This window comes from Rana temporaria, chromosome 10 (genome assembly GCF_905171775.1).
Source record: "Rana temporaria chromosome 10, aRanTem1.1, whole genome shotgun sequence".
Taxonomy (NCBI): Eukaryota; Metazoa; Chordata; class Amphibia; order Anura; family Ranidae; genus Rana; species Rana temporaria.
The window spans coordinates 76273317-76296941 of NC_053498.1; the positions used below are offsets into that span (position 1 = coordinate 76273317).

At 40.7% G+C, this 23625-nt stretch overlaps 1 protein-coding gene across 1 annotated transcript in view; it reads right to left on the reverse strand.

Moving 5' to 3' along the window:
* Window positions 1-1050: 1050 nt before the first annotated feature.
* Window positions 1051-23625, reverse strand: part of NECTIN1 (nectin cell adhesion molecule 1) — a 177272-nt gene continuing 154697 nt past the window's right edge. Inside the window, exons 3-6 of the mRNA XM_040325528.1 lie at window positions 20586-20888; window positions 19644-19761; window positions 15401-15552; window positions 1051-3148 (exon numbers count right to left, since the gene is read on the reverse strand). Coding sequence (XP_040181462.1) covers window positions 2622-3148; window positions 15401-15552; window positions 19644-19761; window positions 20586-20888 — 1100 coding nt within the window. The 3' untranslated portion in view covers window positions 1051-2621. The remainder of the gene's footprint in view (window positions 3149-15400; window positions 15553-19643; window positions 19762-20585; window positions 20889-23625) is intronic.

Genomic DNA, 23625 nt, shown 5'->3' on the forward strand with positions numbered 1-23625 from the left:
ACAGTTAGACATCACATACATCGCTGTGTTTTGGTGCAATTTAAGGGCCTGTGACCTGTTGGATGGTCTTGGCACGGGCAGACCTGAGGTCCAGGACATTTATTACAAGTTATATTATTATTCACTGTCCTCTGAGCACACCTACTTTCCTCGGCATAGCAGGATTGACTTACTAAGGGATTAGAGCATGTTAACTTAGCTTAGCGAATGGGGCTAAACTTTGTTCAATTTAAATACCCACTCATAAGTGGATGAGTCAACATAACTTCATCTTATTAAATAAGATAAGTGAAAAATCACTTTGTGAAGGAGGTACAACTGTGCTAGGTACAATTATCCAATTGTATGCAACATAAATACAGTTTTTTTCCTTACACGTGTATTCTTTGCAAAGTGTTTTTTCACTTAGCTTTACCTCATTCACTAAAGCTAAGTGAAAAATCACTTTGGAAATGGAAAATGTGCTGCTCCATTGGTAATTCAACCCCAAGTGTGTCAGGTCTTGGGTTTTATGCTGTAACCATGAGTTGTGCTTTCAGAAGGACCTCATCTAACCTTGCGGCCCCCGGATTGCCTGCAACCCTTCACAACCATGGACGTTACGTAGCTATAAATCTCATGATACTAACTGCCACGAGACAATTCAATATTGAGATATAGTCAAAATGTGCCATCACGAATGCCATTAATACATCAACATATAAAGGATGACATTGCATAGTGCATTACAATGCATGATACATAGTAGTGATGAGTATGCTCACCCATATGTGTGTGTGTGTGTGTGTGTGTTTTGTATGAGGCACAGGCATTTCGAATACTGTGCTTAGAGTCCATTGAGGGTTCTCACCTTCTAAATAAAAACCTACCACACATTCAGTCAAGTGCATCTAGATGCACACAAAATCTGTGATTCACAATGACAGTCCCACATGAAACACAAACTCAAAATCTTTTTTAAAGTGCTTGGGAATTGTCATTCAGTCTTCTATATCTGCTGGTTTTATATAACTAGAATGATTGTTCTTTAAGGACACAGTGCAAAATGAATATTCTATAACATGATTTATATGAATTAAACATAAAAAAGCAAACGATAAGACAAACCCCCTGGCGGGAGAGCTGGACATTACCACTGAAAGATAACCAGTATTAGTGATTCTACTTGTAGTCCATGGATGCTGCATCTTGCGGTCCCCTGCGTAAATATCCAGCTTGGCTTTAAACAAGGTCAAAAACAAGGATAACATATATAACAGCCTCAGATCTCACAAAAGGTAAAAACTACCAACAACATTTCTCATCCTTGCATCCTACCAAGGTGAGTGATTTTTTTCCAATTATTTTATCTTCTTGTAAGTGTTTAGATCACTGAACTTGGAGGGTCTTACCCTTAGCACAGCAAAATGTTACATCTGAATGTCCTTAAACAAAACATAGGGGTCAATGAATCTTACAGATTGTAAGATAGTAGCAGTAAGTCATTTTGGCATTATAATTCAGTTTAATTAAATGTTTGCTCTTAAGCAAAACAAATTCTTCACCTTTCGTGTCTGTCTTTTTTTTTTTTACAATCCATGGTTTCTTTAGAATATCCGCAAAGCAGCTGTTGATAGTAGTCTGTATCTATGCCTTTGTATAGGATGGTTTTGTCACTTTGGTAGTTATAAGTGCAGTGCTGTTTGTATGGAAGCATGGAGGACAGGAGCAATGGAAATGTTTCATGTCTGTATGTTAATATACATAAATCTTTATCGGAAATATCAACACTGTCCCAGGCAGAAACAAGGATACACTAGTCCCCAACATTGTCACTAACCACCAGCTTCACTGTCATTTGCTTACCCTGCAACATGCAGGATAAAATATATTATGGCATAGCAGCCTCTGTATCTGGAATAAAACAAAACCCCTCAAAACACACAAAGAAATTAAAAAAATAACAATTATAAAAAAGCTACAAAGTACCCAGCGATAAATTCCAGTGTTTCAGAGCAAATAATGAAGGAAGGCAGTTTACGTTGTGTTCATTTACAACAAGTTTGTAATGCATGCATCAATAGTGGTGTTTCAAAGTGATAAGCTTTGATATGCTAAGTAATGTGATATTATTGTTTTTGTGAACGTACCTCAAGTGTGGTTTTATTATTTGCATTTTGTTTCTCTTCAGTAGTAGGCTCTCGTAATGAGCATCAATGGCATACTGATAAAGCCAAGAACATTACATGCTATTGGGTGTATAATGGCTATGCTGTACAGTTGGATAGGCTGCACAATGGTGTATTTTAACCCTTTGAAAAGAAAAGCATGCTGTGTGTGTGTCAACTTGTGTAAATGAACTTAAACACTATAACGTAGTCACCCTGTTCATATGTCGTACAACATAACATGACGAGGAACTAGAAGTCTGGAAGTTTAACAGTTGGGTATGGGAATTTTGCAGGTGACAATGACCCTGCAGGTATGAGGCATAAAAAAGATATTATATTCATATATCAAGAGATAAGACATTGCTTTCATCACGTGATCATTTCTCCCAACAGCTGAAAGTCTACCATCTCAGGGATAATGGCATGTGTAAGTGTCCAACTGCAAAGTTCAGTTTATTTGGCACATCTCTCTTACACGTACCATTCCTTTTTTGAGATGTAAGAACCATCGTTCTGGGCAACCAGATTATCAGGCAGATCTTCAGGTTCATATTGGAACCCTAGAGTTCTATCCTCACCATAGCCACATCGTTCTCCCTCCTCTACTGTGAAATAAGGGCGCTTAGATTCATCGTCGTACTTTGTGCTCAGTTTACGTCCATCTATACCCTCATCATCTTCCTCGTCTTCATAGCTGATGCTTCCAACAGGGCCTGGCTTCTTCTCATCATCAGAATCCTCTGGGTATTGCAAACTCTGTGCCATAGGCGGATGCTGTGCCACACCTGCCTTACTATAACCATTTCCATAGATGTGTTTCTTAGTGTTGTAGTCTCCTTTAAAGGTGTGATGTCTCCTTCGAAGCACCACAAACAGGATGACAGAAACAGCTAGCACTAGCACTGCTCCACCCACTGCCCCTCCAATGATTGCTGCTGAGAACATGGAGGATTCTCTCTTGTCCGGATGGTCTGTAGGAGTCGGGGTGAAAGGGAATTCTGGGTAGGAAAAGACAAGGAAAGGGAAAATATCAGGTTTTGGCTGTATGGAAATACCCTTAAGCAGAGACGCAAATTATGTGTTAGAGCATGATGATACCTATTACTTTCTGATATTGGTTATACAAAAAAGGTTAATGATTATGGCATATAAACTAACGCCTGACTCCAGCCAAAACATTTTTTAGTTTTAGATAGAGTATTAGAGTATGTTAGAGTTAAAATTCCTGTTAGGTTTTCATTTCTGTCTGTTACCCAACTGGGGATATTTTTCCTTACTTCCTGTCCCTCTTATGCCCGTAAAAGAAAAATGACATGCAGTTGTCAGGACAGGAAGGCAAAGAAGCCAATAAAGGCAATGTCAGTAGTTCTACTCCAACGTCACTCTACTAAAAATGTATGTTTTGTATGTATCCAGTTGGAGAAATTGTGTCCTGTACAAACAGGAAATGAGGTAAAGCTCCAAAACTGGGCCAATGGCAGCTATAAGAAGCTGACAGAGGCTCTAACCTTTCCCAGCTCATTTCAAAACTGAACCTTAATGCAGATTTATGTATAATTTAGGCAAATTCAATAATCTAAGGAATGGCAACATCATGGGATTTTTGGTTTGTGCCAGTTTTAGTTTTGTCCCCTTATGTCTGCACGGGGCCTTCTTGTAACCATTGCGCTCAGTAGAAAAAGCTCTAATTCGCTGCTGTTGACATAGACAGAATGTGTTGTCCAAGCTAATGGCTTCTAGTTTTCAATGAACTGCGAGGGCACTGGTGAGCGCTCTTCTGAGTCCATTGAGCCTCCTGGACTGAATTTGTCTTCCTGACCAAATAGGAGGTACGGGCAGACAGCTACACTGACAGTCTGCAGGAGTTTGACACTGCACCCAGGATCTGCTGATCGCAGGTGCAATGCTTTACAGGCTCCTAAGAAAAAAAAAGTAAATGCACATTTGTTTACCTGCAAAAAAATAAATAAAAAACTTGTGGAAATAATCCATCCTATCCTTTTCAGCCAAGGAGGCTGCCAGCTTAGCCTCTGATTTGCAACTGTCATGGTGCCGCACATGTGATCAGTTATGACACCAGCCATTTGATAGTTTGACAGTTTGGTTGAGAGCACAATGTGACAGTTATTGTTCTCCACATGTCGGGAATCTAACGTTTTTTATTTTAAAAACATTAAATTGATGGGTCTAGTTCCACTTTAACTGATAATATTATGAGAATATCCTAATTCTGGTGTGCTAACTTTGTGAATTGAGCCTATGGTGCCTTAGCAACAGACAATTTAGCACATTTCTCCTTGAGCTCAATGTATATTAAGAATTGAACAAGACAAGTAACAAATACTTTTTCCAGTATATAGAGTATATCTCACAGCTCTGTGTTAGTAGATATCAAATTTGCCAAAAGGCTGGAACTAGCATTAACTGCATGATAATTTTAACTCTGCTTAAAAGAGGATATAACATTGTGTGAGCCCCCCTAAATAAAAATACTTACCTTACACCAGCACTATCACCTAGGAGAATGTAATCTCAATCAGCCTTACCCTGGGATCATGGGAAAGCTGTGGATCCCAATACTATGAGAATGTACTCCTACTTCGCTTTAGTCAGCTTTTCCGGGATCCTGTGAGAAGGCTGAGTGACATCACCCTTTCCTAGGCGGGGTGTAAGATAAAAATATTTTTTTCTCCCTTTTGGTTTTAAATGTTTCATTTATATTTTTAGCAACTTTTATTCGTAGTCTAAGAAATATGTGAACCTTGCAATTTAATGCAAGGGCCACTTTAAGTGCAGAGTATTTCTAAAAAATACAATGTATTCACTAAGAAAGGTTGTGTGTGCGCCGTAGAATCAAGTTCTGTCCAAAGGCACAAAGAATTGCCTTTAGCTTGGCCCTTATAGCTTCAATAAGCTATTTTTTCAATTTGGTTCATGAATTATGCTTCAGTAAATTAGTGAAGGGACCACACATTTCTAAAGATCTGCCAATTCCCTTAATTTAATTGAATTTAATGGATCTAAAACAATTCTGTTTCCCTTTAATGATGACCCAACTATTTACTAAAAAAGAATTGCAAATTTTTATCAATGCGTCCCTGCTTGGGTGGAAAAATCGGGGAAGGGAAAAAAAAGGAACACATTAGGTTATAAGAAACATGGGAAGGAAGCGGAAAGGACTACTGTATATAGATGTAATTGAAATCATTGAACAACAATGTATTATTGGTTGGAAGGTGGTACAGCTCCCATGTAACAACCCTATCCTCTACATGGGAAAATATCCTTGAACCAGATAATATAAATGTAGAGAAGTGGGCATGTGGCATTTACTATTGCTATAAAGTCATGAAAGATAACAAAGTAAACATATATATCACCAAAATAACAAATATTGCAGTAAAAATACATTAGGTTGGCTATTCATATAAACATGCAGGATCCATTTATATGGCAGAATTCATAAAAACTTGTGAACTTTCAGTTTAAATCCACTAAATACATGCCAGATGTTTCAATACAAAAAGGTATACACAGTTTTACATTTTGTCTTCGTCAGAAAGCAGCCACAGCCTGAATATAAAAGCCACTTCCCTGGCAGCATGATTGACCCTTGCTCTTTATATAGAAATGATTATGTACTTTGCATTTAAAATGTCTATATAACTGCTCTATAATTTTTGAAAAACGTAAACTTTCTTAGGAAAAAAACCCTCTCCCGATTTTACTTCTACAAAAGCAGTGTTTAGACCTGCATTTAAATATCCCTTGCCTCTGAAGCCCAGTCCATGGTAGGAGCGCGCTCCAGAAGCAATGGACTGTCTGTCTTAAAGAGGAAGTAAACCCTGATGGGGTTTACTTCCTCTATGTCTCCCTGCAAAGGTAAAGCATATCGGGCTACTATGCATCGCATAGTAGCCCATTATGTGACACTTACCTGCAGGAGAAATTCGCAATGTCACCGTCTTCCTCCATGGCAGCGAGCGTCCACCTTCAGCTCCAGCTCTGTGACTGGCCTGAGTCACGTGATGTCACTCCTGCGAATGCGTGCGGGAGCCACCTTTAACGGCATGACCCGGCTTGAAATGACACAGCATGCCCTTTCAAGACAGCGCATGCGCCGTTGAAGGCATCACTCGGGGAAATTGACCGTGTAGGTCCTCGGAGATATTGCAAGCACCTACAGGTAAGCCTTAATCTAGGCTTACTTGTAGGTGTAACTTCTCCCCGAGGGGTTACAACCACTTTGACCCCATTTTTGACAAAAATCATGACGCACAATGTTGCAGGATATTCACAGTGCTTACTTACTGATTTGGATGTGTAGCGTTTCGGCTGGCTTGTCGCCCACTGAGTGATACATGTCAGGTCAACTTACCTGTTGTCACAGCATTGAAACATACCCATTTGCTGCCTATTGCAGCTTAAGGAGGATGGGGGCGGTTGGCAGGCAGCAAAAAAGCAGACCACACATTTTTGCCACCCTCCGACTGCATATTATATGCATATTATTTGCAGTCCATGGAAAGTAGTAAAAAATGTTAACTGATCATATTTAGCAAATCTGTTCTCCATGTAAATTTGCACAGATCATTCCCTTTTCTATGGAGCAAGGGGCATCTCTCTGGGAACTTGCTACTAACACCACTATCCACGATACAGAGGACACTGCAATGAGTCAGAAGTAACCACTAGTTTGAACACAAGTCTTATTAGAGGTTATTCAAAGGAAAGCGGTATTTGCTCTGTGCACACACTATTTACACCATACTATGGCTGCATTTTATATATACAGTATTTTCTGGGGGTATTTTTGATCTATATAACGCAGTACATCCCCTGTAAAATTTCGGCATAACACTACAGAGAGTACTCACAAATAGGAGAAGAACCCTGTCACACAACCTGTCAAATTCAGAGGTAGACTAATGAGCATTTGCAGTTGTTAAAGGTAAAATTTTCGAAAGTCAAGATATATTTTTGAGACTAATAGGTAATAGTTCTCACATATACGGCTGCAAGCAGAGGGGACGTTTAATACAGTGACATCTTTTCCTATGATCACATGGCTAATAATTGATTGGGACTGACATTGTATGATTAGAAACCACACATGTTGCTTCCAAATACTTTACACATCACCGGAGACTACATGATGAACTCTCTGACAGTGTTTAGCTAGAGTGCAAAGCTTAACTGAAAAATGGAAACACATGTTGCAAAATTAAAGATCTGTTGCAGGTACTCCAAAATATATAATCCCAATAAACAGTAGAATCTCTTCATAAAAAAGGTTCTCGTTATTCCAAAACTGCACTAAGTATGTTATTTGATCAGATTAGACACAAAACTAGTTCAAGAATTGTTTTGGGGAAAAAAGTACCTGCTTATATAGTTTGTCAGTATAGTCCACCTTGAACAGGGCTGAAAATGTTTCTGAAAAATCCAATTTTTATATTTTTTTAAAAAAAAGGGATCTAACTTGCTAGAGACATTCAAAGCCCAACTTCTGGAAAAACTTAAAAGTATCCCTTGCAGTTGGGCTACACATGCACTCCAAGGGTTTAGAGCCCACTAAAGCCGGTCATGCATACCGAAATCTGCTGATCGGCGGAGTTTCGGTCCATGTATAGGTCAGGGTCATTGTACCTAAGTCGATCCATTGATCAACTTGGGTACAACCATCCTGTGGGATTCTTCTACATGAAATTGCTGCCCATGGCTATAGCCACCAGCAGTAATCAATGTATTATGCCAGCCGGGAAGGCCCCCCGAACCCTCCCCCTGCAAGCAGATTACAATAGCGCATGCAGGAGGCAGAATTCTTCTATGGCTTCCTTTAGTCTAGGGGAGAGAAGAAACAGTTGTTTTTACCCAATCCTCCACTCCTCTAGCAGATGGCGCTTTGGCAGTGGACTGTCCTTTGGTGTCATCAGGTCCAGTGCAGGGCTATGGATCCAACTTTGGTCTTGATGACACAAGGACCCTAGACTGCTGGAGCAAGGGCTAGAAGACATTGTGGGGAACAGTCTAGTTGCTGGGAGGAGCGGAGAACTGGGTAAGAAAATATTTTGTTCCCTGGACCAAAAGGAGCTGTTAACAATCTCAGTGCAGGCACAACACCACTGCAAGGGGTCATTTTTTTAGTTGCCTCGAGTTGGGCTTCAAATGACAAATGTTGAAAAGTTACCCTTTTTAAGTAACTCTCTGTCCAGCAATGTGATTTAGTGTATGACATGTTACGCATCCCTGGCAGTTCTTTGGAAGCAGTCTAAATAGACAGAAATGCTTATAGGGCAGTGAAATGGAGGTAGACTGGCTCATACTTTCCTTACAAGGGCTGTTCAGCTAGTACCAGGAATCTTCACTCTGCAATTCCTATAACAAAGAGCTTATATATGACAAGTGCAGGCTTGAGCCGATTCCCTCGCTCCTAAACGGGCTGGGAACAATTTAATTCTACCTGCAATATTTTCATTTCCTTGCAAAGACTTTTGTTCTCACCCTTAGAGAATGAAGGGAACCTATTCATTTGTCATGTACAGCTGCGAGGGTGGGGTGTAGCTATGACATGTAGGCTACAGATTAGCTGCTACGGTGCACACTCACATCTTAAGTACACAGATATAAATATGGGACAGAATAGGGTAGATGTTACATACTTTGTCCAACTAACAAAGAACACACAGTTAACCAAAAGCAGCTTTAAAGCTAAAAATCTAACGTTGTATCCATTTTAATTTAGTTGCTATCATTTTAATCATCTAGCATCCCATTTGCATGATAGGGGACTAAAAACAATGACGACTCTGGAAAACTAGGCTGTAAGAGGCTTATAAACCATTATTTGCTCCAGCATAATATAGAATGCCCTGTCTTATCTGTATCTGGGCATTTACTCTTGCAGCGCTCTTCTGGTTACACATTATGGGCCAGATTCACGATCTACCTGATTTAAGATGCGCTCCCGCAAGTTTGCGAGGCAAGTGGGTAATTCACAAACCACTTACCTCCAAACTTGCGGCGGCGGATCGTAAATCCCCCGGCGGAAATCAAATTCCGCGGCTAGGGGGAGTGTACTATTTAAATCAGGCGCATTCCCGCGCCGATTTAAATGAGCATGCGCCGTCCGCGGAATTTCCCAGCGTGCATTGCTCCCACTGACGTCACTAGGACGTCAGTGGTTTCGACGTGAGCGTAACTTGCGACGCGCGTCTTTCTGAATCGGCGTACGCAAACGACGTAAGAAATTTTAAAAGCGACGCGGGAACGACAGCTATACTTAACATTGGCTGCGCCTCATAGAAGCAGGGGTAAGTATACGCCGGGAAAGTCGCTACGGAAACGTCGTAAGAACACTGCGTCGGGTCCGCGTACGTTCGTGAATTTGCGTATCTCGCTGATTTACATATTATTCAACGTAAATCAGCGGGAACGCCCCAGCGCCATTTTTAAATTGAAAATAAGATCCGACGGTGTAACACAGTTACACCTGTCGGATCTTAGCCATATCTATGCGTAACTGATTCTATGAATCAGACGCATAGATAGGAGCAGTGTAAGTCAGAGATACGACGGTGTATCTGGAGATACACCGTCGTATCTCTTTGTGAATCTGGCCCAATGTATGTATGATCCATATATTCTTTCAAGGATAACCCCAGGGAGATGCACATCCTTTGCAGCATTAAAACAAACAGAGCAAATCATCATTCTTGATTTAATGCCTACTCCCAAAGAAAAATATACTTCTCTTTCCTTTGAATCCCTGCCGCTTTGTTGAGCTGCTGGGAGCAAATAAAACAGCCACTACTTCCAGGTATGGAGAAGCATAAAACACTCTATGCTTGGCCATGTGAAGACCTCAGCTCTGTGTAAGCCCCAACTAAAGTAAGCTTACACAGGGGGTTTTCTTTGCTCCTTGTGGCCAAACATAACAGCAGTGCAGTGAAGGGGATTAGAAGGTAAAGGTAAATATGTGCATCTGGGGCCAGTACAGGGGGGTTGGATGAGGAAGGGGTGGATGCCCTGGGCGGTACAGTTTATTGCAGGGGGGGCGCAGGTGAAGTGGGCTTCTAAAATCTGGCTGGAAATTATGTGTGTGACTTTACACAGACACCAGCCACTAACAGCTGCAGCTGCAACGGTGTGCAAAGTGTGCTCCTGTTGGCACATAAAGCCAACATGCCAGCCCTTCACTTGCCTTCCCTGTCAGTGGAGATACTCAGACTCCCCCCTGACGGGTGCTGGGAGGACTCAGAGGAGCATCAAAGAGTGCTGCTGCTGGAACTGTGACCAATGGAAGCCAAGGAAGAGGAACCAAGCACTGCATAAGCAGATAATTGCAGCCTAATAAGTTAACTTAGATTGGGGTGGCTGAGGGGAGGTTAATTACCAATGGTATTTCATTTTTATAATATACATGCCAATGGTCACTGATGCATTAGTGACCTGTGTTAGTTAATTAACCCCTTTGTGGTGCATTAGTGGCACCAGTATCAGTGTTAATTAACCCAGTGGTGCCACTAATGCAACCCAAAGGGGTTAATTAACTGACACTGGTCACTAATGCATCAGTGATCAATGGCACTACAATAACCCCCTCATGCTGTATATTACAAATTGAGTCAAACACCAGTGATAAAAACAGTCCCAATGTGATAAAAAAAGGTTCTTTGGTAACATCCACACCATCCGTCAACTTCAATTGAGTAATCCTGTGATAGTCACCTCTACCATAGATATAGTGTTTGCTTACCAGATTACATGGACCTCCTATCACATGTAATCGCATTAGGATCAAAACAAGCCGGCTTGCTAATCGCAGCTACCCGTCCTTCCGTAATCGAGAAGTGCAGTGCGTCAGTTGATGGAGCGATGTGCTGATGTCACTGCGCTTCTCGAATCCCGGAAGGATGGGTAGCTGCAACTAGCCAGCGTGCTTGTTTTGATCGTAATGTGATTACATGTTTTTGCTGTCAGTGCAATATTTTATACCTTAAATAAAGTTTTTAAAGGTTTTTACAGTATGGTGAGCAAGCCTTTTGTATTTTGAGGACCATCTGTGATATTGTTTCCTGGATGGTAGGTCCACTTGCCATAAGGGGTTCCTGGGACGGTTAAAGGCACTGACTGGGTTAAGAGCCACAAGTGTCACTGACCTTCCCTGATAGGAGGTCCGTTCAATCTGGTAAGCAAGCATTTTATCTATGGTGAGGGTGACTTTCACAGGCTCCCTTAATTGAAGGTGGCGGATGGTGCAGATGTTACCAAAAGAACCTTTTTTATCACATTGGGACTTTGTTTTTATCACTGGTGCTTGACTCAATATTAATTATCACAACTCTGTTTATGAATTTATGATTTGGGACTGTGCTAAATCTCACAGTAGAGTTTGCGGCTGCTTTAGATGTTCCAGTTTATTTTAGAATAATTAGAAACTTTTTTTTGCTTTATTTGATGCATATTAAAAATACCATTGGTAATTAACCAATTGCCGACCCATCATAGTACATTTACTGCTAGGGGGTTGCAGCTACAGGCGTATGATGCTGCCTGTTTCAGGGTTTCGGGCACATGCCCCCACTGATCTATTCCCCTGTGATTTGACACAGCAGGAAACCTTCAGCAGATCCCAGCCAATGATTCATGGCCGGGACATGCTGATTGGCTGTGTCAAATCACAGCCCAAAGCTCTGTGTTGACAATCAATACAGGGCTTGTTACAGAGGGAATGATTTCCTTTTTTCCCTTCAAAGCACTGACTCTTTGCGTACACGGAGGGGGGGGGCGGGGGACTGGGGAGGGCTTCTACAGTATGCCATCTTCGCCCTGGGCACCAAATGACCTTGTCCCGGAACTGTCTGGGGGAAATGGGCATTAAAGTTGGTATGTAGCTTTGCGCTATATAATTTTGTTGCTGGATTAGATATACATCGTTCATACACAAAAAAAAATGTCAGTTCCTCTTACAACACTTTTCATCATCATTAGTATGACAGATAGCAGACCTTGCCTTCTCAAGCCAGACTATGATGTCTCATAACATTATGTATATTACATGTTAGTGAAATTTATTTTTAAATCCTTTTATGAACATTTAACATGCAGATGCACCCAATACATTATCCTGGATTAATTACTTTATTACTTTGAAAATCACTTGAGATGGTTTGCAATGGACAGTCATTTAACTGACTCTATATCCAAATAGTCTTTGACAGGTACAAACTGATGAAATGATGTACAATTAGATTGGCAGGAAACAATTAAATTATTAAATACTGCCCCATCCATAAAACATTAAGAAACAAAATCAATGCCAGAAAGATACTTACCTGAAAGCCTCCCTAATTTAAAAGAATAATGTAACTAATGTTACACTAAAAAAAGCATGGGCATGAGTGACAATAAGGCGTACAATGCTTATGATGTACAAGAAAGATAACTAAGCAAAAAGGAAACATTAAAAAAAAAAATGCTATTTAAATGGTAAAGGATAAGTCCACATTTTGCAAAAAAAAAAAGAAAATTACCATATATTTGCAGAAAAAAAATGTGCATTTTCTATTTTTTTTTTGTAATTGAACCTGAAAAGCATTGAAACCATGATCAATGGAGGGTGGTAGCAATGCCAGGCTCCTGTAGATTATTCCTCTAGCTTTCTGTCCATACTAAGGAAGTCAAGGAGCTGGGGGAAGTGTCAACAGACTAAAAGTCCATCTGTCACAGGTCTTGAAGTTAATTCATTCATAGATCTCAATTTGATCAACGTGTCAGGCCCCCGTACACATGACCAGTTTCCTCGGCAGAATTCAGCTTCCGACCGAGTTTCTGGCTGAATTCTGCCGAGAAACCCGGCCGTGTGTACACTTTCGGCCGAGGAAGCCGACGAGGACCTCGGCGAGGAAATAGAGATTTATTTAGAGAATATTTCCTCGTTGTTCTATGGGAGAACTCGGCCCGCCGAGGTCCTCGGCGGCTCCAGGACTGAACTGGCCGAGGAACTCGATGCGTTTGGCACGTCGAGTTCCTCGGCCGTGTGTACGGGGCCTTACACGTGAAATGTGTTTGGGGTGAGGTGAAGTGGGATTTCACACAAAAATCCCTCTTCAAACAGATATGTGGGAGGCACCATATCTCTTTCTCATCACTGCTAACTGTGGGTTCAAGTTAAAGGGGCCTAAATTACACATCTCCTGCTGGCTCCTCCTCCTAGCACCACTGGAGCAGAATGGTTTTTGACCTAGTTGAAGCCAAGGGGTAATGTCACTAAGACCCCATACACAGTATACAACTTTTGTTGTCTGATTTCCTTTAGATTTACCAAAACCATGTAGTGCAAGGGCCTGCCTGATTGCATACAAATTAAAACTGTTATGCCTCATACACACAATCAATTTTCTGACGGGAAAACTGCCATGTTTGCATTTGGTTGGGAAAACCGGCCGTGTCTATGCTCCATAAACTGCGAGCAAAAAAATGAGAACTTGTTCTCTTTTTTCCTGCCACGATTCTCTGCGTTTTTTTGCTCACCAGTTTTCCTGTGGGAAACACTGCGAGGGAGCATACACACACGGCCGGTTTTCCCGACCAAAGTTGTCATGGCAGTTTTCATGTCGGGAAAACCAGCAGTGTGTACACAGGGAAAATCAACCGAGCAGGTTCTCGGTTTCCTCCTCGGTTTTCCCCGACGGACTTTTGACTGCCGGGAAAACCGATCATGTGTACGAGGCATCAAGGTTTGACCTCATATTATATGGTTTTGGTAAGTCTGAAGGAAAAAAAATTAAAACTGTATAGTGTGTATCTATCTTAAGACTTGGACAAATATTTTAAAGTTTCTGCGTCAAAGTAATTATAAAAATGTAATGTTTCTACAAAGATGGGCTTCTATTACTAATTGCTATCAGCTAACTTTTATTGCCTTCTTTAGGAACATTTTTGAACCACCTATCAACTGTAGACAGTCAAACATGACTCACTAAATTCTCCAGATTTCTTCATTACAAAGAATACAGTAGTCCTCTTAATTTGACTTTGTAATAGGCATAACAGAAAGGGAGAGGCAGACCTGAGAACGTAGACAAAGAGCTCAACACTGGAATCCCTTACATATAGAAGAATCCAATCAGGTAATTCAATCTGTCAGCATCCACCATAACAGAGATAACAGAGTGGACTAATCCTTTAAATTCACTTTCTCTGTGGCATTATTCAAACCAAAGGCTATTCTGAAATATCTAATACAATGCCATCTATGAATTTTTTATTTATTTTTTAACTGTATTTTTATTGGACTTTCAATTCTATTTCCCAAAAGGAACATGGGTACAAAATAGTTGAAGTAGAAAGAAGACTGGCTCAAGTACATACAAAATCTCTATATACACAGATCAAGATTCTACAAATCGTATAAAAATGTTACAAGATATGCAAAAAAAAGTACCAATGGGCAAGAACCATAGACAGGGTGAGCTCATGTGGAGCATGGAAAACACAGCGGGGTAAATATTAGCACAGATCATTATAATGGAAGGTTTGTGAGAAAGGATGGCGTTGTCAGGGAACCTATGAGAAAGGAGTAAGACCATATTGGGACTGATCCCAAACATCTCATAACTTCTTATATTGTGGTAGGGTATCTCCCACAGTCGATAATTCATTCTCCTGATATCAGCTATAAGCTCTCTTCATAGCTAATAACATGTAAGCAATAAGTCCTTTGAGACATTAATTAATGTCCAGGATAGGAAGGTCTAATGGGAAGGACGTGTCAAATATTTATTGGAGCATCGACATTACTATAACTCAAAAGGATTGGATGCGTAAATATTGCCAAAAAAAAACAAAACATTATAATTTGAGCCTATTTCCTGATGGCACCTCCAGCATTGCCTGTAAAGTATTTGGTTATGGTTGTGGAGAACCTCAGGTGCTTTATACCAGATAATCATTATTTTAAAAGTAGTCTCTCTCTCTGCGCCATGCAACGTGAGGTCTTAGAGGCGGATTCCCATATCGTTTCTCAGTGGGATAAAGGGATGAAGCGCTAGATAAAATATGAGAATCCTCAAAGAGTGCAGCTGCTTTATGAAGACTTTGGTAAAAGTAAGAAATTAGGTATAATTGGAAGACCTGCAACATTGGCAACAAATAGAAACATTATGAAATAGTTACTTACTGCCAATGAGAGAAACATATATAATCCAATGTTATCAATAAGAAGAGCTCTCTAATTTTCTTCTTACCTGTAACATTAACATCCACTTGTCCAGTCTGGCTTCCAATAGCATTTCTGGCCTCACAGATGTATGTTCCAGAGAAAGAGTAGGTAACCGGTCCACGGAAAAACAGGGTGTTATTGTCCACTTCTGCACTGTCTGGAAACGACCCATTAGCCCTGTATTCAGTTTGATACATCAAAGAATTTATCATTTTGACTTCTAAACAAACTGCAAGATCAGATTACACCCAATACCCATCATCATTCAGAAAAATAAACATTTCCCAGATTCACAAGTTTGATACCCACCATTGCATTAGTGAATCTAAGCAAAGATTTAATTCTCCATATGCTGGACTTATGTATAATAGATGGGCAATCAAGCAGTGATTGTGATATGATCCTAATGGCCCACATAGAAAGTAAACTTGGCAATAGGTTGTTCTCGGCTTTGGGTTTGGCACTAAAATCTAAAAACAGAGTGACCCCACAAACCCGTAGAACCCTAACAATAGACAAACTCTTAGGATAACCTAAGATAACCCTCAAAAAACCTTACTTAAACTTAAAAAAATCCAAAAAGCTTTTAAGGCATTTCCGAAGTGTTGTCCATTCATTTCATTGGGCAGGGGCATTTTTGGAGCGTTTTTTTACAGCACTTCAAACCTGCCCAAAAGATGCTGCTTGCAGGCCCCGCAAGTGTACAAGTCTGCAATTAGACAAATCTTCTATTGCAACCTTTGAAAAAATGGCTGTGTATATATCGTGCTGTGTAGCCTGCCAATATAGAGGAAATTAAACCAACTATGAATAGCACGAGGAGGGCCAAGAGGCAGGTGGAAACACATTGGGGGGAAATGTAAACCCTAAAACCAAGATTGGAACCCAAACTACCCAAATTCTGAACCAAAAACAAGTAGCAATAGGTAATTGGTCCCAAAAGGCAAAGGAAAAGCCTAGATAGAGACAGTTTGGAGTTCTGGATGCTGAAGATCCAAGAGGTAAGAATAATGCTAAACAAATAATAAAAGCCAGTGTCTTGTAATATTAATTTCAATGTATTGATTACCAATATTTGAAAACTATTTATTATTTCCAACTTGGTATCCTACCTATTTAACTGTCTTCCAAGCTCTTTTATTATTATTATTTTTTTTTTAGGAAACCTCAATTATCAACATGCTGTAGACTGTTGGATTTGCTCTAGACGTTTATATTAAGACATTTTCTAATCGGTGTCATGTAAAAAGTGATAACACTGCTAGCATTTGCTTTTTGACACTGGCTGAAAACAGACATGCAGGAAAATCCTAGTAACACTCTGAGGCCTAGATTCACGTAGGGCGGCTTTACGTTGTGGGGGGGGGGGGGCAGCGTATCTTATTTACGCTATGCTGCCGCTACTTAGAGAGGCAAGTGCTGTATTCACAAAGCACTTGCGTCCTAAGTTACGGCGGCGTAGCGTAAATCAGCTGGCGTAAGCGCGCGTAATTCAAAGTAGGCAGGTCGTGGGCGTGTTGTATTTAAATTAAGCGTGACCCCATGTGGATGCATGGCCGAATGAACGGCGCATGCGCGCGCACGCCACCTAGAGACCTGCTTTATTTTTACGCCGGCGTATGTCTTACGGAAACGGCGTAACTAATTGTGACGGGCGTACGTACGTTCGTGAATCGGCGTATCTTGCTCATTTGCATATTCAACGCGGAAAACAACGAAAGCGCCAGCTAGCTGCCAGCGTAAATATGCACCCTAAGATACGACAACGTGTGAGACTTACGCCACTCGTATCTTAGCCAAATTTAAGCGTATCTGGTTTCCAGAGTATGCTTAAATATACAACGGCGCAGATTCGGACTTACGACGGCGTATCTACTGATGTTTACAGAAACATTTTCAACTAATACAAGGTAGAAACAGATTGACTGTTTTGATTTTGAGGCCTAATGTACACGGGACGTTTTACAACCTCCCTGAACGATTTAACTTAACAGATAGTAACGGACATTTAAAAACTTCATTTTGGCCACATTTACATGGCACGTTTGCATTTAGAAGCATTTTTTTTAAATAGTCAAAAACTTAAAACGCCTGTAAACAAAACGTGGCTTAACGCGACTTACCGCATTTTCAAGCAGTCACAGGCGTTTGGCCTTTCAAATGTCTCTGAACATCAGTCAAAAACGCATTTTTTTGCTTTTAAAAAAATGCTTCTAAACTCAACTCCCTAGAAACGATTATAAATGACCCTGTGTACATGTACTGATAAGATAACATAAAGGAAAGTTCAGGGGCAGCTGAAAGAAGTGCCCAACTGCTCCTAAACGTCAGTTTACCAGCAGCAGTGTACATGAAGCCTAAAGCCCTGTACACACGATCGGATATCTGATGAAATCGAATCCGATGGATTTTTTCATCGGATATCCGATGAAGCTGACTTTCATCAGTCTTGCCTACACACCATCGGTCAAAAATCCGACCAAGTCCAACGTGGTGACGTAAAACACTACGACGTGCTGAGAAAATGAAGTTCAATGCTTCCGAGCATGCTTCGACTTGATTCTGAGCATGCATGGATTTTTGACCGTTTTTTTCTATCGTTTTTATATCCATAGGAAAATTTTAAAACATGTTCTATTTTTTTTCATCGATGGAAAACAAACTGATGGGGCCCACACATGATCGGTTTGTCTGATTTCATCAGACAAACTGATCGTATGTACGGAGCTTTAGAGTTTTACAGCATTTCAAATATTCACTTTCATTTTCCAAGCACAGTGTATACAAATTACAGGTGAAATTTACTATAGCTCATATCTAAAAGAGGAAGTAAACCCTCTCTTTAAAAAAAAACCTGCAAGACAAAGGCATAATGAGCTAGTATGTATAGCATGCTAGCTCATTATGAATTACTTACCCGAGAACGAAGCCCCCGCAGCAGTCCTCGGACACCTCCTCCGACGCCGCCATGATACCCAGAGTGACTTCCGGGTATTGCGATGACGCCACTCGCGTGGGAGCCACCACTAACGGCATGATGCCACTAGTAGCGGCACGCTCAGTAGACATGCGCCGTAGACATCGATGCTGTCTTTCTTGGAAATATCTCCTTAACCGTGTAGGTTAAGGAGATATTTCTTGGACCTACAGGTAAGCCTTAATCTAGGCTTACCTGTAGGTCAAAGTGGTCTGTAAGGGTCAATTTTTGGATAAATGTATTACAGCACATTTTTTGTGTTTATGTCAAACAGTGCCCTAAATCATAGTATCTAGTCTACCTGAATGTTTTACTGTAACAATAAAGAAACATGTTCACTTTATAGAAAACCAACTAGTAATCTTTCCTTACCTTCCCTTTACTCCACCACCACTTCATTAAGCCATCAAGGGCACAAAGAAAAGGTTGGTGCTTGGTGAATGGCTGCACAGGCACTACTTCTGTCACAAGATGCATGAAGAGGGGCATCAGCCCTGTGAAGGTTCACAGTCATGATTTGAAGCTTACACAGGGCATCTTCTCCAATACAGAGGAAGGAATTAGGCTTGCCATATATGGTGCAAATTTTCATGGGTTGCAGAAAAGAAATTCACTTGATTACCCCATCCACACACATAGTGTTAATGCAGGAATCCCTCCTACTGGGCCGCTGTCTTCTCCCAGCAGGGAAGGTCAGGGGATGCTGTCCTCGGCGGGATAAGACAGTGTTTATTGCTAGCGGCTATAGCAGCCCCTAGCAATAATTGTAAGAGAATATGGCAGGCCGCATGTTCCCAAGTTAATTGATCAACTTGTTAGGCCAAGAAACTTGACGGGCGAAACACATCGTTTTGCTCGTCGAGTTCCTTGTTAGGCTGTCGAGGAACTCGACAAGGCAAGTTTCTCAATTCCCGTCGAGGAAAAAGAGAACATGCTCTCTTTTTGGCTCGTCGAGTTCCTCGACAGTTTCCTCGTCTAAAAATGTACACACGACCGGTTTCCTCGGCAAAAAAAAAAACAGCAAGTTTCTTGCTGGTTTTTGCCGAGAAACTCGGTCGTGTGTACGAGGCCTTACATTCAGCCTGCTTCCTGCTGAACCGGCCGAGATTCGAACCGTGTATAGCCGGCCCTAGAAAGACCATGTTGCTTTTCGCCTTTAACAATATAAAATCTACATGATAAGTTAAAGCTGAGGTATATTAAGAGGTATAAAAAAATGAAATAAAAAATTGCAATACATATAAAAATACCTTATATAAAATGCAAGTGTGGTAAGTGGTACGGTACTTACATTCTCCATTGGTATGAGAACGGAGGAGGATTAGAGTCTGCTTTGCACATCAGTTTCACATCAGAACGCTTAACATACCAGTTTCCATCAAATCCTTCAATTGAGACTTGAGGCGCATCTATAGGAAAGTCACCAAATAAAGCACCATGTGACAAAGACAAATTTATGAATTGTAGAATGAAACAGAGAAAAATAAATATACTAAAGCATATGGTTCATACAGTAGTTTGCATCCACAAAAAAAATAAAATAAAATAAATGTCTCTCTACAAATTATATATTTAGTGGCCTCATATTTTTTAGGCTAGAAGATATGCTTGCAGGGAATGCTGTTCTGCTAGCAATTTGAAGCTTTCTTCTACATGAATATGATGCATGGCACACACAAATATTTGTTTTATAATTGCCTCCAAGCAGAGTGGTCCAAGTGCTCTCAGGCTTGACCCATAGCCTATGGGGGCGATCAGTTTAGATAAAATAAAGTGAAAATTAGCTCACTGATTTCACAGTTCAAGGCTTTTTATAAAATGTTTGCAAGGGAAATATAACCTTTAAAATAATTCTAAGATATAACCTTTCCTTCTTTCATTTTAAGCAAAAAAAACTAAATAAATAACAGATCTTGAATAGTCCTTATTGTCTTGGTGCCCACATCCATCTTAGGCACATGACTTAAGCTAAATAAATGCTTTTTTGAGGAATCAATGGGACATGTGTTATTTCTAATCAATCATATTGTCGCTACAGAATTGTGAAATGCCATTACTATATAGATTACAAATTGCTACATTACTGATAGTTTCACCCTAACATAGGCCAAATCGGAAACATCTACTTGGCCTTTTGCTGTGTGCATTCATTAAAATATACACATTCTTTTCTAGTGATCAAGAACCTTCCCCAGAAATGGCGCACCACTCTGGTCCCAGCCTCTACACTTACATTGTACATTGATGGTGGTGTTCTTTGTATCTCTTTCTGTTTGGTAGTTTATAACACAAGTCAGTGGCTGCTGGTGGGCCTCCCGGGTGGGCATAAGTTTGAATCGACTGATCACAGTCACGGTTCCATTATCATTCTTTATTTCTTGATATTCTGCCTCCCCTTTCAGCTTGGTTTCCCAGGTAATTGTACTTGGTGGCTTCCCGTTGGCTGACATACAGGTTGCAACCACAATCTTATCGTTGCTCAAAGTATTTGCTACCAGTTTTTTGGATGCCACGTCCATTTGATTGACTGGTCTGGCTGTTAAACAAAAGATAGAAAAAAAAACAATATATACATTAATATTACATAGCATATTGCTTAAATCTACGGCTCTGATGTTACACAAACAGATACTCCTTTATTTCATATTTAAAACAGAACTATAATAAAATAATCAATTATAATTCAAAACCCACCTAATTCAAAACCCACCAAACTTAAATTACATTTTTTCAATAGAGAAGAGTAAAACCTTTAAAATGTTTACTTGCAATACCCCATGTTCCCTCACTTCCTGTTGGCACGAATGAGATAGATAAACTCTCCAATAGGGATACAGACTGCTAAAATAAACTTGTTTCAGCTAAGTTATATATGGCCTTCATACATGGCTTGCATTTGGCAGAAATGTGCCCCTGGCAGCACCCTCTGACCCCATTCAGCTGCCTTAGACAGATGAATCTGATGATTTATTTTATTTAGCCCGAAAGCTGAATAAAGGAAATCTATTAGTGTTAAGAACCTGTTCCAAGTTACTATACCTGTATTTGACTTCCTGCCCTCGTGACAACCACTCCCCTCATTTCTTCTTCTAATGTCACAATAACAGGAAGTGGGGTTCAATCTCCCAATTTGGGTCATGGACAGTATCAACATAAAATATATCTAAAGCTTTTTTCCATTCTGGCTACAGTAGGGAATGTCTAAACACTGGTCATGTTTTTCTTGTGCCATCTCTGTCCCACTGGGGGGGGGGGGGGTGATTCCCTTCACCTCTGTATTGTACACAACAGAAGTTAGAGGAAACCTCTCCAAAGTTAGAATAATCTCCTCTTAGACACTGAAACAAGTGTGCCCTTTAGAAGATATCCCTTCTATACCTGTTCTGGTAACAAAAAATGTTGCATTTTTTATTACTTTACGTCTTAGTGAAAATAGTCACCAGGACAAATACTCTTTCCGGGTCCATTCAGCACTAAAAATAAAAACTTTGGCCTGGTATGAATGACCAAAAATAACACTGTGCCACTATCTTTGAAAACCTAGGAAGTCTGAAACTGCAAGTAGGGTTGTCCCGATACCACTTATTTAAGACAGAGTACAAGTACCGATACTTTTTTTCAAGTACTCGCCAATACCGATTACCGATACTTTTTTTAATGTCATGTGACAGTGGTGGTGTCAGTATTTTTTTTTTACTTTTTTCTTTATGTTTTTTTTACAGTGCTTTCTTCTTCTTGTTTTTTTTGCTGGGGGGGGGGGAGGATTGTGTTAGTGTGTTTTTTATTTACATTTTTATTATTTTTTACAATTCATTTTTTTATTTATTGCAATTTTTTTTAGTCCTGTTGGGGGGCTTTGGTGAGATTTCAGGGGTCTTAACAGGCCCCTGACATCTCCCCTTTGAGACATAGAAAGGGACTAGGGACACAGATTTCCCAGTCTCTTTCTTTGCAGCCTCAGCCAAAATGAATGGACAGAAGCTCCTCTCCATTCATAAACTGAAGCATCGTAATCACAAGAGGTTACGATGTTTCAGTTACCCTGTTCATTCGGAAAAGGTAGGAGCCGGGTTTAGTGGGACACGGAGCTGGAGAGCAGCAGGCGGGGGACACAGAGCAGGAGCACAAACAGCAACATGGAGGGGGACAAGGACCCAGAGGGGGAGAGCAGCACGGAGGGGGACACAGAGCACGGAAAGCAGCACGGAGGGGGACAGGGACCTGGAGGAGGAGAGCAGCACGGAGGATGATACAGGGACAGTCAGCAGTGATTGGTGCAGCTTTAGGGGGAGTTGCAAGCACCGATCACCGCTGTATAACTTTCACTAAACCAGATGAAAAGGGGGCAGATCAGTGCTTGTAACTCTCCCCGCCACACCGATCATCCCTGACTGCCCAAGTATCGGGTGAAGCATCGGAGCATTTCCCCAAGTACAAGTACTCTGGGAAATGCTCGGTATCAGTATCAGGACAACCCTAACTGCAAATATGAAAAAGTTTACAGATTACATCCACATTCCCAAGACTTATCCCTGGTTTACCTTGGCTGGCTATATAAAATCCATGAGCCCAACATGACAGTCATGCAAAGGTCAGGCTATACGTGGGATCCTTGAAAGTCAGGCATTGTAAGGGCGTGTTGGAAAACCACCACATGACCTGGCCAAGCATTCTTTTTTCTCTTTAGGAGGGAATTGAGCCATTTAATGCACTTGCCCCAATTTAATAGGTTTTCAATTAACCCCATTGGGTCCTGGGTCTACAAACAGGCCTTTGTGCTGAAATTCATAAGGAAACATCTAAACAGGTATGCATAGGCTAGAAAGTGCTTAATTGGATCTTAAGGTACATGTACAGTATCTATCCATGGCCATACAACAATAGAATCAGAATGGAGAGTGCTTAACCCATTATGGGAAGGGGGCTTCTCCTGGCTTAACTGCACAATTATGTCAAATTATGACAAAAAAAAAGAGGATGGGCGTATTGAATTAGTCTACATACAATTGCACATGCATTTAGTAGATAGGAGATATTATGAAAGCCCATCCCAAACCAAAATGTTTTCGTTTTGAAGAATGTGTGGAGACTTTAAAACTGTCAATTTGTATAACCATCTGTGTTCCTTTTAGGGAGATTCTTAATTCTTCCCTTCATTCTTGTCAGGCCAGTAAGATGGGGAAGCTCTCCAACATGGCACCATGAAGACAAACAAGTTTAATAGAGTCAGGGAACGATTTGAACATCTGACAATGTTTTTGCTGCTGTCTGTG